Source organism: Phaethon lepturus, unplaced genomic scaffold (assembly GCF_000687285.1).
Source record: "Phaethon lepturus isolate BGI_N335 unplaced genomic scaffold, ASM68728v1 scaffold21621, whole genome shotgun sequence".
NCBI lineage: Eukaryota > Metazoa > Chordata > Aves > Phaethontiformes > Phaethontidae > Phaethon > Phaethon lepturus.
In genome coordinates, this window is record NW_010517309.1 from 6,541 (window position 1) to 22,745 (window position 16,205).

General features: G+C 41.2%; 1 protein-coding gene across 2 annotated transcripts; it reads left to right on the forward strand.

Annotated features, from left to right (window-relative positions):
- The first annotated feature begins 4,562 nt into the window (after nucleotides 1–4,562).
- LOC104627939 (keratin, type I cytoskeletal 19) lies at nucleotides 4,563–9,851 on the forward strand. 2 transcript variants are annotated; one of them, XM_010296355.1, is made up of 8 exons: nucleotides 4,563–5,132; nucleotides 6,856–6,938; nucleotides 7,278–7,434; nucleotides 7,689–7,850; nucleotides 7,999–8,124; nucleotides 8,235–8,455; nucleotides 9,258–9,286; nucleotides 9,820–9,851. In XM_010296355.1, the coding sequence occupies exons 1-8, from the start codon at nucleotides 4,683–4,685 to the stop codon at nucleotides 9,849–9,851; spliced, it is 1,260 nt and encodes a 419-aa protein (XP_010294657.1). In that variant the 5' UTR covers nucleotides 4,563–4,682. The 2 variants fall into 2 exon arrangements, with proteins under 2 accessions (XP_010294657.1, XP_010294658.1); XM_010296356.1 differs by lacking the exons at nucleotides 9,258–9,286; nucleotides 9,820–9,851 and having other exon boundaries at nucleotides 4,683–4,867; nucleotides 4,925–5,132; nucleotides 8,235–8,459.
- Nucleotides 9,852–16,205: the final 6,354 nt, after the last annotated feature.

Sequence of the window (16,205 nt, forward strand, 5' to 3'; positions counted from 1 at the left end):
TTTCCATGTGGCCTATGGTAAAACGCCCTCTGAACAGCCCTAGGCCTCCTCCTTCGGCGGGAGCGATCGCAAGCTGCAGCTGACATGGCAAGCGTTCAGCATGTACTTGGCTCTGCTGAAGCCTGGCACGGGTTTAGTCTATTCGGTTTTGGCAGTGGCCTCTAAGTTGCTTATTGCTGCTGCCTGCAGAAACCTGACTTTTGGAACACATCCTCTCATCAGTTAGACGCTTGACTCTTAATAATAGTTTCCAGCCCCATCATACCTTGCTGAGATTTACCAACCAGATAACAGGTTAAAGGAAGTGTAAAAATACATCCAGTGACTTGTCTTTCACTCATCAGGGCTTGGTGTCCTAACTGAGCCTTTCTTCCCGCATAATTTTTAATCATGCTCTAAGAAAATCTGTTTTATTTTCTTATCTATCTCAGGTACTTTACTCCCTGATGTGCATCATCATTACAGTTCTGGACTGATAGAGAAGTCAGGAGTTCAAAGCTCTTTATGTTTCTAGGGAAGCAGAGACAATAATGAGGCATTTCCAAAAGTAACCACATCCAGTTTCAAGTATTTACATTGTTCAGTTATTTAAGTGTTTGAGTTCTTCATGATGTTTTAAGTATTTTCCTCATACTAATCTATTCAAATATTATATAAATGACAAACATTGAGAAATTAAAATACATGTCCCAATATCACTAAAGAAGCCTGTAGCTGAAGAGGAATCCGTATCTTCCAAGTTCAGCTCAAATCACTGAATCGTTTCTTTTCTGCCATGAAAGAACTAGACCTCTGGATAAAAATGAGTTGTCCTGTGTCTTACTCTTATATTTTCTTTTAAAACTGAACCCTTACATGACCTTCTTTCTCATCTCTTTCAATGCAGAAAACATGCATTTCCCTTCACCAAATCACATTCCCTCTACTTTGCAAAAATAGAAATTTTGATAAAGTTAACAGTTGCTCTCTGCTCTTATCTACCTTCTTTTTAAACTGTTAACAGCTGCATGTGCATGTGCTAGGACCTGCCTTTTCAGCACATAAACATTCTTCTCTGAATCTCTTGGCACATTCAGTGAATATGTGGCAATGCAAGGTTTGTGAGGATTAAAAAAAATGATTAATTATGGGATATAAAAGGAAGAAAGCTAAGAATCATATCTTAGGCAGACATTCAACACAGTCATTTCAGTACCAGCTGCAGATCAGTTCTTGTTATCATTGGTTCTTCCCACAAGGAAGTTAAAGAAAAAATAGAAAATTTTGTGTTTGAATCAAAGAGATTCAAATGTTTCATGACTGATCTTCAATAGAAGAAACACATACAAAGCTGTGATTTTAAGAGGGCATATGACATGATCAGTAGGGTGGGGAGGCCAAAGTTTTGATCAGCAAGAGAAGAGATGAAGACCGAAAATGTGCATACAAAAGAGTGAAGAAGCACATTTTCATTGATGGAAGCAGAGGTAGAAAGGAAGAATTATCAGAAGGGCCAAACATTTAAAGATTTAAAAGGTAAATTCAGAATAACAACCTGACTTTCCTCATTTGTCCATAGGCGCATCTGTGGAATTGCAGGCACCAATAATGTAGGTTAAGATGTTCACAGAGTTCATTTAATTGTAATTGCATTAGCAATCCCTGGAAGCAAATTTAGCAAGATGTGAGAAAAGTCAAGTATATTGCCTTGAGTGTCACTCAAGGGCAATAAAAAATGGTTTACAGGACAACTAATAAAAACACCCATGAAACAATATGAACAATTTTATAGAGCAGTCGTGACTGGAACCAGGTCTCAGCCAGGAGCTTGGGCGTGGACCATTTCCACCAGGCCACTGGATGACCTCACTTCAGCAAATGTGTCTCCCTCGCCCTCAGATAAGTTGCAGATAAAGGAAATTCCCTTTGTTGACCATTCCTTATATTTTCTTTAGGGAAAAGCTGACCCTGCAATAAATTAGGTTTATTGTAGTGGGAGGAAAAAAAACCTACGCAGAATGATAAAAGCACGTTCTTTCTTGAGCAAATACTTTGCCATACTAAAGGCTTTTCAAAGCATTGAAGTACATGTTATCATCTTAAGGGAGCCTCAACAAAACCAAACACATGCAGCCATTGAGGCAAAAGAGCGATGTAAAGTTAAAAGAAAATCAAAACCTTTCTGGAAACTTGAAAGCAGTTTTAGTAAACATGCTGCATGAAGGACTGATTTGCTACTAGAAGCTTATGATATATTTGGTGGTATAAATAAGATTAAATAGTTGCTCCATTTGAAAGTGTCTCCCAAGCTTTTCCTCTCCTGACACTTTCAGATGTACTTCCAAACTGCCATGAAAAACTGCAATTCATTCTTTGGGAAATTTTTCCCTGCATGCTGAAGCAAACCTAACCTGCTTGCCGTATGTTATCAATATTCTAACAGTAAAATGTGTAATTGCTGCTTTTACTCAAGGGATTTCAGAAGGAATGTAGAAGACTTCCAGATCTCCAATTTTCATTAACTGGATGATAACATATTATGCAGTTTCATATGTGTGCATTTTATTTTGCTAAACCACAAAATACACTGCTTTGAGGACCTGACATGGGAGTCTAGAGAATGATGGCATACCTAGAGGGAAGGATGTTCCTCTCTCATTGCAGCAGGAGACAAATCAGAACACACCAGTATTTGTTTTCCTTTAAGCTTCTTGCATTTCTGTTCAGTGAAGAAATGCACATGGACTTAAGTTCTTCATGTTCTAACTATGGACTTCAATATTTAACAATAAAATAACTGTTCTTCTGTAACTTTCTGTCTGCGGGCGGACTGTAACTGTCTGCTACTATTATTTCACCTATCCGCAGGACTTGGAACGGTTACCTGCTGGGCAGGTTTTTCCTACCCAGGGCTGAGGAGGACATTCGGATCTACAGAAGGAATGGCCAGCATGTCTTTGGCAGACAGAAGTGTCCTCTGTATCTCTTAGAAAAGACTGCACAGTTTTACTGTGCGAGTCGCAGACTTGTGTAAACGCCGCAGTCTCTACAGAAAGAAAAGAACTCAGCTATGACGTCCCTCAGCTACAGCATCACAGTCAGCCGAGGTATGCACATACAATGTATGTACCAAGTGCTATATTCTGCGCCTGAGTCATTGCAGAATTCCTCTTTCCGACACAGCCTCACAATTAGGTACAGACCAACGGGGCTGTTGATACAGGTGCCTTGGCCAGCTTCCAGCTTCTGTGTTTGTTCTCCTACCCTCCCTGTATTTGCCCTGCAGTTTGGCATCTCTCTCTGTACAAAGCGAGTGCAGCACTAACGTGTGGTCTAAAATACCTGATGCATTTTTATGGCTATAGAAAGACTAGACAGGCCCTCGCACAGAGCATGCATTTCATTCGGCTTATCTTTAATTCTTTTTTTTGGTACTAAATGGATTTCTCATTGAAACACCACAGCATACACCTTGCGGTCCAAAGGTTCTGGAGGCACTTGTAGGTGGCAGAATTTCTGCCCAGGCCTGGTTGCTCCCTGAAGGCTGCAAATGCTGGTAGGTCAGCTTACTCCCTCTTTCTTTAAAACAGTTCTCCTGGGAAGTGCCAGAGGTTTGGAGCGAGTGAGGGGTGGCGAGGGAAAGAAAGAGAACTAAAGAAAAGATGAGAGTATCCACTCGTATGTTAGGGATGCTCACGGAGGAGCTTGCAGTAACAAAAGCAACATTGCTTTTGAAAATTCATCTTGGATTAACAGAGGACTTGAACATATAAGAAACAACATTTTAATGAGTCTCAAAGACCAGAAGACTAAGTGATTATGTTTCGTACGTTTACTTCCCTCTTTCAGTAGCACTGGAAGGACTGAATGCATAATCAGGCTCTTGTTTCTGTTGTCGCTCACTCCCCAGGTACTCAGGGGAGTGGAATGCTTATCTCTGCTACAAACACAGCGACCGTTCCTTCAAAAGGATTCCTGTTTCTGTAGAAAACCAGACTCTTTCAGACAAGGCATGTTCTCTGTCACACCCTCTCTTCTACTGTCAGCCCAAAAGGAACTGAGAGCAAAGAAAGGAACGGTGAAAATGTTGCTTCTGAAAGGAGAATTTTTCTCAAGAGAAATAAGGAAAACAGAGGGCTGGGAACCTGTTTTCTCAAGGTCCACACATATTGTTCACCATTTGGGCTCCCTTCAATCTCTGTTATCCGTCTACCAATTACTAACTTGAGCACTCTGTGCTAAAACTCTTTCCTGAGATTACCCGCAGAAACATCATCGCGCGACTTCGCTCGGACGCAGCGTTGGCTGCAGCAGGGCTGTGCGCTCCCAGCCCTTTTGTTTCCATACAGGTAAACTATAACCAGATTTATGAATGCCCCCCTCAGCAGGGTGACGCCTCCTCCGAATCCCACCTTCTGCTTCAAGAGGCAATGGCGGGGGGAGGGAATCAGCTCCTGCCTGTGAAGGTATCTGGGCAAGGAACACAGCCCTCCTGGTAGCAACTGACCAATAAGAGGAACTGCCGTGCTGGCAGAGGCTGAAGGCTGATAAATTCCGCGGGTCTCAGATAACACATTCTGGAGACAACTCCCATTGTCACAGGCATAAAAGAGGTGGGGTGGGCGAACGGAGCACGCACTCCTGCCTGAGGGTCACAAGGTGTGGGAGCTGCAGCTTGGGTGAGGTCCGTGGTATTTCTTGCCATGGCCAGTTACAGCTTCAGGCAAATTGCCTCCTCTGCGACAGGGGGACCTGGTGGCTCCTCGGTCCGTTTCGGTGGAGGGTGCTTTAGGGCTCCAAGCATCCACGGGGGATCTGGTGGCAGGGGCGTGTCGGTCTCTTCCGCTAGATTTGTCTCTTCTGGCCTAGGAAGCGGCCTGGGTGGTGGGTATGGGAGTAGTTTTAGCAGCAGCTTTAGTGGTGGTTACGGTGGCGGTTTGGGGAGCGGTGATGGCCTCCTCTCGGGAAACGAAAAGATAACTATGCAAAACCTGAACGAACGCCTCGCATCCTACCTGGACAAAGTGCGTGCACTGGAAGAGGCAAACTCTGATCTTGAAACTAAAATCCAAGACTGGTACAAAAAACAAGGACCAGGCCCAGCTCGGGACTACAGTCCTTACACCAAGACTATTGAAGACCTTCGAGACAAGGTAGGTGTTAATATTTATTAAAAACCCTCTTAGATTTGCACTTAAGAAGGAAGCATAAAAACCCAAAGATAAAAACTTCACTAGGAAAACACCCAGAAGGCGTTGCAGTTTACGAAAAGGAGAGGAAGATGAAATGCATATGCAATGACTGGGCAGGGTGGATAAAGAAAATTATCAGTACGGAATTACCTACTTTTTTAAATGTTAGCTAAGAAAATGTACAAAACAGTCAGTCTGAGATGCCTTAGTACTTAATTCTCTGATAATGTTTGCTTTTAACAAAGCACATATATATATACACATGCACACACGCACACACATATATGCACATGCTGGTCATATACACATATATGGCCAGTTAATATATATATGACCATATATATACCGATAAATATAAAGAGAGCCAAACAATGACACCAACCTGCCTATCTCTGTAATCTGCTACCTGCCATATAGCTTGAAAAACTTGAGAGGCGCATACACACTGCTTTAGCAGTAAAAATAAACATTGCTTAAGTACAATTTTGTAAATGTGAAGATAGCAGCTCAAGATTGCATCACCATGCCTTTATTTTTCTTTCAAATTTCACTTAAGCTTGGAATTGAAATCAGAGTGCTGAAACATTTGGCTTATGGAAAAAAGAAGCAGCAGACATGAAGTAATCAATCCCATATATAAATGCAGGATTTGCCCCAATAGCCCATGGGTACCTGATAACAGATTACTTTGAGATGAAACACACCCTGGAAAACATAGGTACTAGCTGATTAAACTATGTAAATAAATGAAAGAAAACTTGAGGTTTACTTTTCACAGTTCAGCTTGGAGTTCATGACCACTCCCACGCAGTTTACTTTTCTCCTTGCTTCAAACCCATTCACATTCTCTACTGATTTAAAAAAACAAGCTCCAGTAAAGGCAGAACTGGCAATTAGACTTTCTCCTTTTAGTAGTCTTTTTCCTCCTGTCTTTTGCTCCCTTAGTTAAGGGAGAGAAAGTGTTATTCCAGCTGTTCTCGTGGATGACCTTTTCAGTTTTCAAAGTGGCAGGCAAAAAAAGACGTGCTTTCTAGGTAAAAATTAACAAGGACTACTTCTAAATAAACAAAACTTCCTTTAGAGGCTTTCATGATGCTTTAGAAGAATCAATAAACACTATCTTGGATATTATAGGAAATAAAAATGTGTTCAAAGACCATACAAAGGAAATATGAACCCATATTGTTTAAGAAACATAAACATCTAATTTATTTTAAAATCACACAGACCTTGGAACCACTTCCCACTTTTAAGAAAATGTGTAATGTGAACCAATTCTGCCAAAGAGGGGTCTGCAGACTTTGCTTCCTTTGCATCTCTCCAGGAAACAGGTTTCTTGCCTCAGTCCTCAAACATCACCTACCCCCGGCTCACCAAAGTCCTCTCCCTCTAAGACAGCATGCAGTTTTGTCTCACTGTGAGACTTCTAGCTAAAAGCCACTTCAGATGCCAGGCAAGAGTAAGAGGACCTGTCCATAACTGACAATCATAGCAAAAGTTCTGTGATAAATCTGTGCTACATATTTGCTATAGATCATTGATACTTTCCTCGGAGACCAAATAAAATACATTTTTATTTGGTGTAGCTACAGATGAAATAGAATCTTAACTCTTTTATCTTCAGATCAGGAAAGAAGATAACATAGTAGTTTCAGCTTCAGCAATGAACTCTCATTGTCTGTAGATCCTTGATGCCACTATCAACAACTCGAAGATAGTCCTGCAGATTGACAATGCCAGGCTGGCTGCTGACGACTTCAAAACCAAGTGAGTAATTTCTGAAAGGAAAAAAGTCTCCTGAACAGGCAAAAATCCTTGTTAAGCCAAAGAAAGGGCAGTGGCTGTGAAAAAAGAAAGGAATGCCTATAAAATCTCTGTATGAACACTAGTTTGATCCTGTCGTTGCAGTTCTGCCCTTTATTCATTTGCTAAAAGCACCACAGAAAATTTTATATCATGTCTAATATGTGGAGAAAAGTTTAATGCTGGACAACATTTGCTACATCATAAATCCTACAAAACCAGACACATTTATAGCAAATAATGTGTTTCATGGTGGGCTGGTTTAGCCAGCTAACCTGCTTTGTTTTGTTTTGCTTTCTCAAGGTTTGAAACAGAGCAGGGTCTTCGCATGAGCGTGGAGGCCGACATCAATGGCCTGCGCAAGGTCCTGGATGAGCTGACCCTGGCCAGAGCTGACCTGGAGCTGCAGATTGAAAACTTAAAGGAGGAGCTGGCCTACCTAAAGAAAAACCATGAGGAGGTAAAAACCCCCAAGAAACACGTTTGAAAGTGACACTAGTAAAACAGCATGTGCAGTCCCTCAGGGTTGCCCTGGGCTCTCCATCAGGAGGTGGAGGAGAAGATTTCTGTGTAGACTGGGAAACTAAAGATACCCCCTGCAAGTATTTACAGGGAGTTAGTCTGAGCTTAGCCCTTGAAGAAAGAACGGAAGGTTCATAATGTTTTCAGTTTCTGACTGTACCCTCTTTTGTCTCCTCTGCCGTTTCCACATAGGAAATGAGTGCCCTGGGAGGGCAAGTAGCCGGCAAAGTCAGCGTCGAACTGGACTCTGCCCCAGGCATTGACCTGTCCAAGATCCTGGCTGATATGAGAGACCAGTATGAACACATGGCTGAGAAGAACAGGAAGGACGCTGAGGCCTGGTTCCACAGCAAGGTAGAAAAAAACTCCAGACTATACAAACACTAACCAAAAAAATCCATGAAAGAAACAATTATTAAAACACACAGAAAACTGCTGTGAAAGCCTTATGACCTCTGCTTAGAGGCCCCGTATTTCTCACGTAGTGTTGTCCCTGTTTCAGACTGAAGAGCTGAACCATGAAGTAGCTGCCCATACTGAACAACTGCAGAGCAGCAAGTCCGAAGTCACCGACCTGAGACGTACCCTCCAAGGGCTGGAAATAGAACTTCAGTCCCAGCTCAGCATGGTACGTTAAAATTCGCGCCCCCACTCAAATGGGTACTTACTCTCCTCCCTGCAAGGAGTTGTGCATCTGGCAGCAACCTTTCTGCGGTTTCCCCCACCCTCTGCTCCCAGAGAGCCGCGCTGGAAAGCACCCTGGCAGACACGGAGGGCCGGTACGGGGCCCAGCTGGCGCAGATCCAGGGCCTGATTGGCAGCATCGAGGCGCAGCTGGCTGAGCTCCGAGCTGACATGGAGCGCCAGAATGGCGAATACACGATCCTCATGGACATCAAGACTCGCCTGGAGCAAGAGATCGCTACTTACCGACAGCTCCTGGAAGGCCAGGAGTCCCAGTAAGTAACTCTGCTCACTGCAGAAAGCCTTTTTGCTTAGTCTCATGAAGTTTGACCATGCCATGGCGCTCATTTGCCACAAGCACCACAGCAAACACAACTTCAAATACTCTTGGGGTTCTAAAATTTTTAACAAATTAATTTTTCTGGACCGTGGTGGAGCTAGAAATGTTACAATTCCCATTTACATTGAGTGAGTACCTCAAAGAGTTTCTAAACAAAAACGCAATCTGACCTTTGCAGTGCAAGCGATTAAATGCAACTAACAACTAAAGTGATAACTAATCATTAGCTGCTTGACATTCAGGAAACATAGTGCAGTTAGTAATGTTTTATAGAATGTAAGGATTGACACCACATTCCCATAAACCTCCTGTTACCAGTTAAATAGCTCTTGCCTATAGGAATCATTGTAGAATAAAATACTCTGAAGAGAAGTGAAGGCAGACAAGCTAGCTTTTTTCAGACAGCCATTAAATGGACCTCCCACATGGGAGAACAGCTATGTCATATATCCTCAAGGAGGAAAATACAGCCTGGAACAAAAAAATTGGGTAGGAGTCGAAAGGTTTTGATTTCATCTATACCTTCTTTTCCATAATTGTCTTTTCCCACTGCAGTTGTGTATTTCCTACAACAATTCCCTCTCCTGAGCTGAGAGGGAGAGCAAGGAGATGACCGTCTCTTCTCTGACTATATACAAAATGTACCTGGTCGATAGAGAATTTGCTTTCATACATCCTCATCTCACACAGCATTTGATGTGTTACCTCCTTTCAACTGTTCTCTCTTTGTTCTACAGGTTGTTCGGCTCCCTTTCTGGACCTGCCGGTAAGAATTCTTTCTCTTTCACGAAACCTTTAGGAGTAAAAGAAGTTTTAGTTTCTAGAAGGAACTACATATACACTATGGTAGCTGTGTCCGTTTCTAGAGACTGGGCTGCTGCACTGGTTTGTGTCACAGAAAAAAGTCTAATAAGTAACAAATGAGGACTCTGGCTGGAATTTAACAGATTTCAGTCATTAAATGTTAGACATCAGAAAAAATCTCAGACTATGCTACAGTAAAGACTAAGGAAAGCACAAAATGCTTAATCATTCCCCCAGATGAAAGGATACAAGAAATCTGAGCTTGGCCAGCTCAGGGGAATTGTATGAATATGCAAGTAAAACTTGCCTTGAGCTTTTAAAGGTCATCTGTATTGTAAAAGTGATGTATGATTCAAATCAGTGCTATGAATAAGAAAACTTGTGAGAGAAGGGAATGAGAGACAAGATATAAACTAAGCTCAGCGCCCATTGCAGAGTGGTCTCATGTGTGTTATGCTTAAGTAATTGCTGTTCTTTCTCTCCATGTTATTGTAGACAAAAGAGACAAGCTGGCAGATGGAAAATAGTACTGAAAGTCCTCCAAATGTCATCTTCAAAATGAGAAAAAGCAGATGACACACAGGAATTGAAATGGAGAGGAATCACTCTAAGCTGCTGGAAATGACTATCTTAAAGCACAAGAAATGTGCAAAGTTTATGTAGATTCATCCATTTAGTTGTGATTAATTTGCAAACTGGGTTAGCTTTTCAATTATTTCTAGTTCTTTCATGTACTGAATTGCTGTATCTACTCTAATAAAGATGATCTTCTTGCAATCTTAACTTTTTGGGGTTATTGTGATATTGTTACTAAAGTTTGTCTTTAATCAGGCAGGAAATACCTAGCCAGCCTCCCTGACAGGTTAATGCTCACAGTGTCCGGGTGGGTGGCTTGAGCTCCATCTCTGATTCCTTCCAGCTTTTCTTGCTGGCAGGAGCTCTGATTATGGAGGCAACAGCATCCTCAGCCCCTCAGAGTGGGGAATACAAGAGTGACTTACGTTTCTAACTACAACAGCTGTGCACTCTGAAGAGCAGTAACAGAAGTTCAGTGACTCTGGTAAGAGTCTGGGAGACGTTTTGTTAGGGTACGATATAAAGCTGTTAAAATGTCTTGGAGATAACTCCTGCAGAAACAAATAGGAGTGAGAAACTCTTGCGAGATTTCTTCACTCACTTTCCCAGTCATATAGAGGTAACAAACATTTAGCTCCAATTTTAGCTACCTTCATTCTCATGCCGTTGAAAGGATATAAGGATATACACTGGAGTACTGCATCCAGCTCTGGAGCCCTCAGCACAGGAAAGGACCTGTTGGAGCGAGTCCAGAGGAGGCCACAAAAGTACTCAGAGGAATGGAACAGCTCTGCTGTGAGGACAGGCTGAGAGAGTTGGGGTGGTTCAGCCTGGAGAAGAGAAGGCACCGGGGAGACCTTATTGCAGCCGGCCAGGACTTACAGGGGGCTTGTAAAAAAGATGGGGACAGACTTTTTAGCAGGGCCTGTTGCGATAAGACAAGGGGTAATAGTTTTAAACTAAAGGAGGGCAGATTTAGACTAGATATAAGGAAAAAAAGTTTCACAATGAGGGTGGTGAAACACTGGCAGAGGTTGCCGAGAGAGGTGGTCGATGCCCCATCCCTGGAAACATTCAACCTCAGGTTGGACGGGGCTCCGAGCAGCCTGATCTAGTTGAAGATGTCCCTGCTCATTGCAGGGAGGTTGGAGTAGATGACCTTAAAAGGTCTTTTCCAACCCAAAGATTCTATGATTCTATGATATGATTGTAGCTGAAATTCTAAATGTAATCACTTTTAGTTCAGGCCCCTAGAAATCAGTAATTTAATTTCCAGTCATCCCTCTGCAAGCTTGCAGCCGAGGAAACTTGTCAGGGTTTGTGTTAGAAGAAAATCATGGCTATAGCCTATTACATTCCCACCTCCCGCCATTACAAAAGGCACATTTCAACTGAGGGTGAACTTGAAATGACAGTATGCCCAGACTAAAGTATCCCAGTACTGCACTCCCACAGAGAGGATTATCCTGCAGTCTGTGTTTCAGGGAGACATCATCAAATCCATCAGTACTTCTCTCCTTGGACTTGGGAGGGAACAATTATTTCACCCTTGCTCATAACTAGTTTACAGATTAACGGAGTGTTTGCATAGCAAGGAGTATCCCAAAGCTATGGACCTCCTCTATCAAGGTTGGGCAATCCTCTCCAAGCAAGAGGCACTGGTCCTTGGTTTTGGTTAATCAGTTGTCAAGTACTGACAGACAATCCCAGCTTTGCCCCTGGAAATCTAGCATGACAGCATTAGGCAGTGGCTTCACTACGACAGGGAAAAACTACGACAGGAAAGAAAAACAGTCACGAAAAGTAAGAATCAGCAAAGAGATCTAGAGAAGAGGGGACTAAGAACAGGAGGACTAAGGGGCTCTGGTGGAAACAAGTTCAGAATCGAAAGGGAGCAGTGGCATGAAAAGCACTGGTGTACATGAGATGTAAGTGGCTCTTCAGAAGCTCCCCCAGTTATACAGTGTCCGCTCTTGGAAGAGCAAGGAGAAGAAAGCTCTTGTGCGTTAAATGCTTCAGTACAGGCTGTTTAATAAATGCTTGGTACCAAATTTATTCCCTACAACAGTTAGGCTTGGAATCCCTTCCAGATGAAAGAACAAAAAACTCCAGGTCTGTTTTTTAAGCTGAACAAATCCCATTCTCTGAGAGCAAGTTCTTGTCACAAAACCAGTCAGAGTATGAGATTACTGGTGCAGATTTCTTGTGTTGTATAGCTGCAAATGTGAAAGTCTAACAAGAAATTCTCATGCTCCAAGAATGCAAAGTCTATTATAAGGGCACTTTGCAGATGTGTATTTTGACCAGAAGGTTTTATTTTCAAAGACTGAATTAAATGCATGTTTAGAAAAAAAGATGTTTAAAAGGTTAACAGTTTAAAAGTGTTTAAGAGTTTAAAAGTGTATAAGAGGTTAAAAGTGCCAAAAATTGAATGAATTAATAAGCTCTGCTAAAGAAGTTGGGGTCTTCGGACTGGAAAGAATCTTGAAAAGGCTTGAATTCTTGTTTTCATAGCCTAATTTGAATTTTAGTTTATAATTTTATTTATTTTGCCCCATATTTGTAGGGTAATGAAGGATTTCTGGTGAAATATTTAACAAAAAATCACTCAGAGACTATAATTTTAGAGTTTGTTTCAGTAAAAATTGTTTTCTAAAGGTATGGCATGTCTGAGTGATGGTTTTGTCAGCAAAGACCGAGATGATAAACAAGCTGCTTCTTGAATGGAACTCTCTGTCCTCCTAAAAGGAGAGGCTAAAGTGTGTCAGCTCCGTTAAGCCCGGAACAGAGGTAATAAAAGAGTTTGCACAGCATAGACATGTCAGGGAACATCCTTCCTCTGTGGAAGCATTACAAACCACGGAGTTTATGCACCACAAGTACAATGCCGGGTACTGTCCAAAGCATGAAACTGTGTGTCAAGACACTGGATAAGAAAACTTAGAGTGAAGCTAGTGAGAACAGAATAAAGGCATAAGCTTGAAATAGCTCTTTTTTTTTTTTACTTCAGAAGGTGATCGGCTTCAATTTCCTTGTATACACTATAAGGAGAAAGTTTTTTGGATTGAAGTTCACGTTCCAGCTGCAGAAAAGAGCTAAGTGACAAATGCAGAGAGCAACACAGATCTCTACCAGTACAGAGGTAGCACCAATTTGAGATGTTCCTTTAAAGTTCTAAGAGGTTATGAATCAGGAAGCATTCCAAACCTCATGACTTTAGAGAAATGTAACTGATCTTTTTACAAAATGATAGATAGAACTACCTAAAATGCAGAAATAATAATTGTCAAGAAGAATATGACTGTATGTAGAATTATACCTAGATGCAGAACTCAACTAAAGACAGATGATTTTCACATAGTTGTTCAAAATCAGATATTAAATTAGATTCATCAAGACACTTTTGATTTCTAAACTTTTACTAATGTAAATACCAAATCATATCTAATTTTTGACCAAAGCAAGCTTTTCCTTACACAGTCTATTATAAAATGCTACAATGCATGTAGGTTTTTATATACAAGTCTTCAACCTGAAGACAGTAATAAACCAACAAAATCTATATACCTAAAGACCGTGAGTGAGCGAATTCTGAATACACATAAGCATTTGCCAGCAGTCTGCTCTCAGCGTAGAGGTACAGACAGATTTACCATTTCTCTCTCACCAGAAGAGGCAATGTTCATGAGTAAGCTCTCAAAAGTGAATTTGATTTCTCTTTAGGAAAATACCTGTGAAGCACAGCAACTGACACAAGCTGCAAATAAATGACCCCTAACTGACCACCTCCAGACTTCACAGTGCTTCGTTGAGGCACCTTTCCTTCGCTTCTCCTTTGGTTTGAAATACTACTGACAATTTCTAGTAAAATGTTTGGAACTATTTAGAAGTAGTAGTCTAATATGAAAGAATGAATAGCGCAGATGATGAAGGCAGGGACAAGCCTCAGGTCTGCAAATGCTGCACTCTGCATTTACAAGCTTTCGGTCATGGGGGACACACTCTGAAGCCACAGAATCTCCACCACTATGGTGTTCTGAATTATGTTATTAGGACATCATTTTTATTGGCTGCTCGATTTATGTTTATTTTTCCCAATGGTAAATATTCTACAGGAAAGAAACATCTTTATATCTCCTACCTGTTTTTAATATGTGCTTATCTGATAACAACCTAGAATAACGCACAGGACACTTTAAAAAACAGTAAGTGTATTTCACCAGCAAGCTTCCAAAGAAGTTATAAAGACTGAATGAAAAATCCCCAAAGTTTCCTGTTAAAGATTATGGTGTTTTCTAGAAGTGATTTTGCTGGATTTATTTTTTAAATGGAATTTGATCTTGCTTATTGTGGGGTCACTCAGAGTTAAACAGACCCTAGCAGCACGCACACCTCAAGATATTTACATTACAGGGGTCTTAAAGAAACTTTTTTATCTTTAGGAGAGTTTGTCTAAACTTGTTCCCCGAGATAGTAACTCTTTGAGATACAACGATTTGGCAAGCTACGCAGAACCATTAATCTGCCCAGCAGCAAAACTGAACTGCTGTGGCAAAGGTCCAGGTTCAGTCTGAAACATGTTTCCACAACTGTGAAACACGCCGTCTTTTCTAACCAGGTGAAGAATGAGTGGACATTCTCAGAACCAGGCTGTTAAGCTGCGTGTCACAGCTAGATCTTTGACATTTCTTTCCCCCCAAGTACAGATCTTTCCCAGTAAAAGGCTGGGCGTTCCCGGGGGCTGCATTAAAGACTCAACGGGAAATTTCAGAAAACCCCTCAGTTTGTTCCAACAACTGGTACGAGCCTCAGTTTACCTGAAATCACCCATCCGGAATTCTAAGCTCATTTTCTGTTGATACGTACTGTCAAAAACTGTGCTAAAAACAACACTCTCCTCATTATTTTGTTATGTCCTTTTTCTTCTTTATTTCAAACTTTTATTTCAAACAATTTTGGTGGCTCCTAACTAGAGACCAGAGAAAGTTCCTCCCATCTTCACTTCATCCCTGCTATTCTCCCTCCTCTCAACCCTCAGTTTCCTTAAACCGTTGTGCCCCTCAGTACCAATTTATTGTCTTGCCATACCCCTGCTTCTTCCACTGCAACTTGTGGCTTTCATCTGAAGAATGCCAGCTTGTTGTGCAAAGAGAATGGGGCTCGCTCTTTAATCTCCACACTGTTGCCACACTCTCCACACATACATTATCCCCAGTGACACTTCCCAGCAGGATAAATAAGCAGTTAATACTTCCTTAAAAATCTCTCAAACCTGTTTTCCCATAATTATGCAGTATTGAACAAAGCTGTTTTACTGAATTCTTTGAATTTCACTAGGAAATTATCAGATTTGCAATTAGATTTACTGGTGTTTCAGACTCCCATTTTAAATGAAGGATTAGGATGACTCCTCTAAGTGCTTCTCAAATCTTATTTTCAAGAATTACTTCATTTCATAGTTCATACTGACATTGAATACATTAATTGCAATCTGAACAGTTTCATCTTAAAGTCAATTTGTTTATGTTTCCCAAAAGTAACAAGAGCTTAGTCCTCCCACATTTCTTCTTTTAACTGAATTCTTTCAATCTGGTATTACCCTTCTTGACTATTTCACAAGATTAGCAAGTTAACTATGCCCATTCTTCCTTGTACATTGATGGATGCTAACTGCTCCTCATGCAATGCTATGATGATATGCTTTTTGTACTAAAAAATCAGACTCCAAAATCTAAATATTAATTCCAAGCAAAGAACATGAATACAAACATATCAAATGCAATTCCAAATTTTTTATGGGAAAAGATATGGATAGAAAAAAAGAAATAATGGTGAGACGAACTGATGAATGTACATTTTTCAGTGAATGGAGAATTTTACTTAAACTTCATTTTTAGAAAAAGTTGATGTTCTTAAAATAACCATGGTGATCGCTGTAAATGAGTAAGTAGGTGTGGTTGAATTCACTTTGTTTTTCCATTCTTAAATGTCAGAGAAGTAAACTCCAAGTTTCAGAACTATAGCCTGAAGAAAAACCACTTATCTGAGTCATCCCTTTTGTTTAATTAAAAAAGAAAACCCAAGCCCTAGCCCCTGAGATGTACAGCCAGCTCTCTTTGTGAGGAATGTCATCATAATTGGCCTCATCTCTAGGGAGGAGAAATTTTGGAGGGAGGGTTGCAGGTTGGGTTTGTCTCCTAACACCCTGTCTTGAGGATATAAAAGAAGCACCAGGGCAGTGAAGGCACATCTTTCTTCTTCACCGAGCTGAATAACTGACCGTAGCCCCTTCTTGTGCTGCAGCT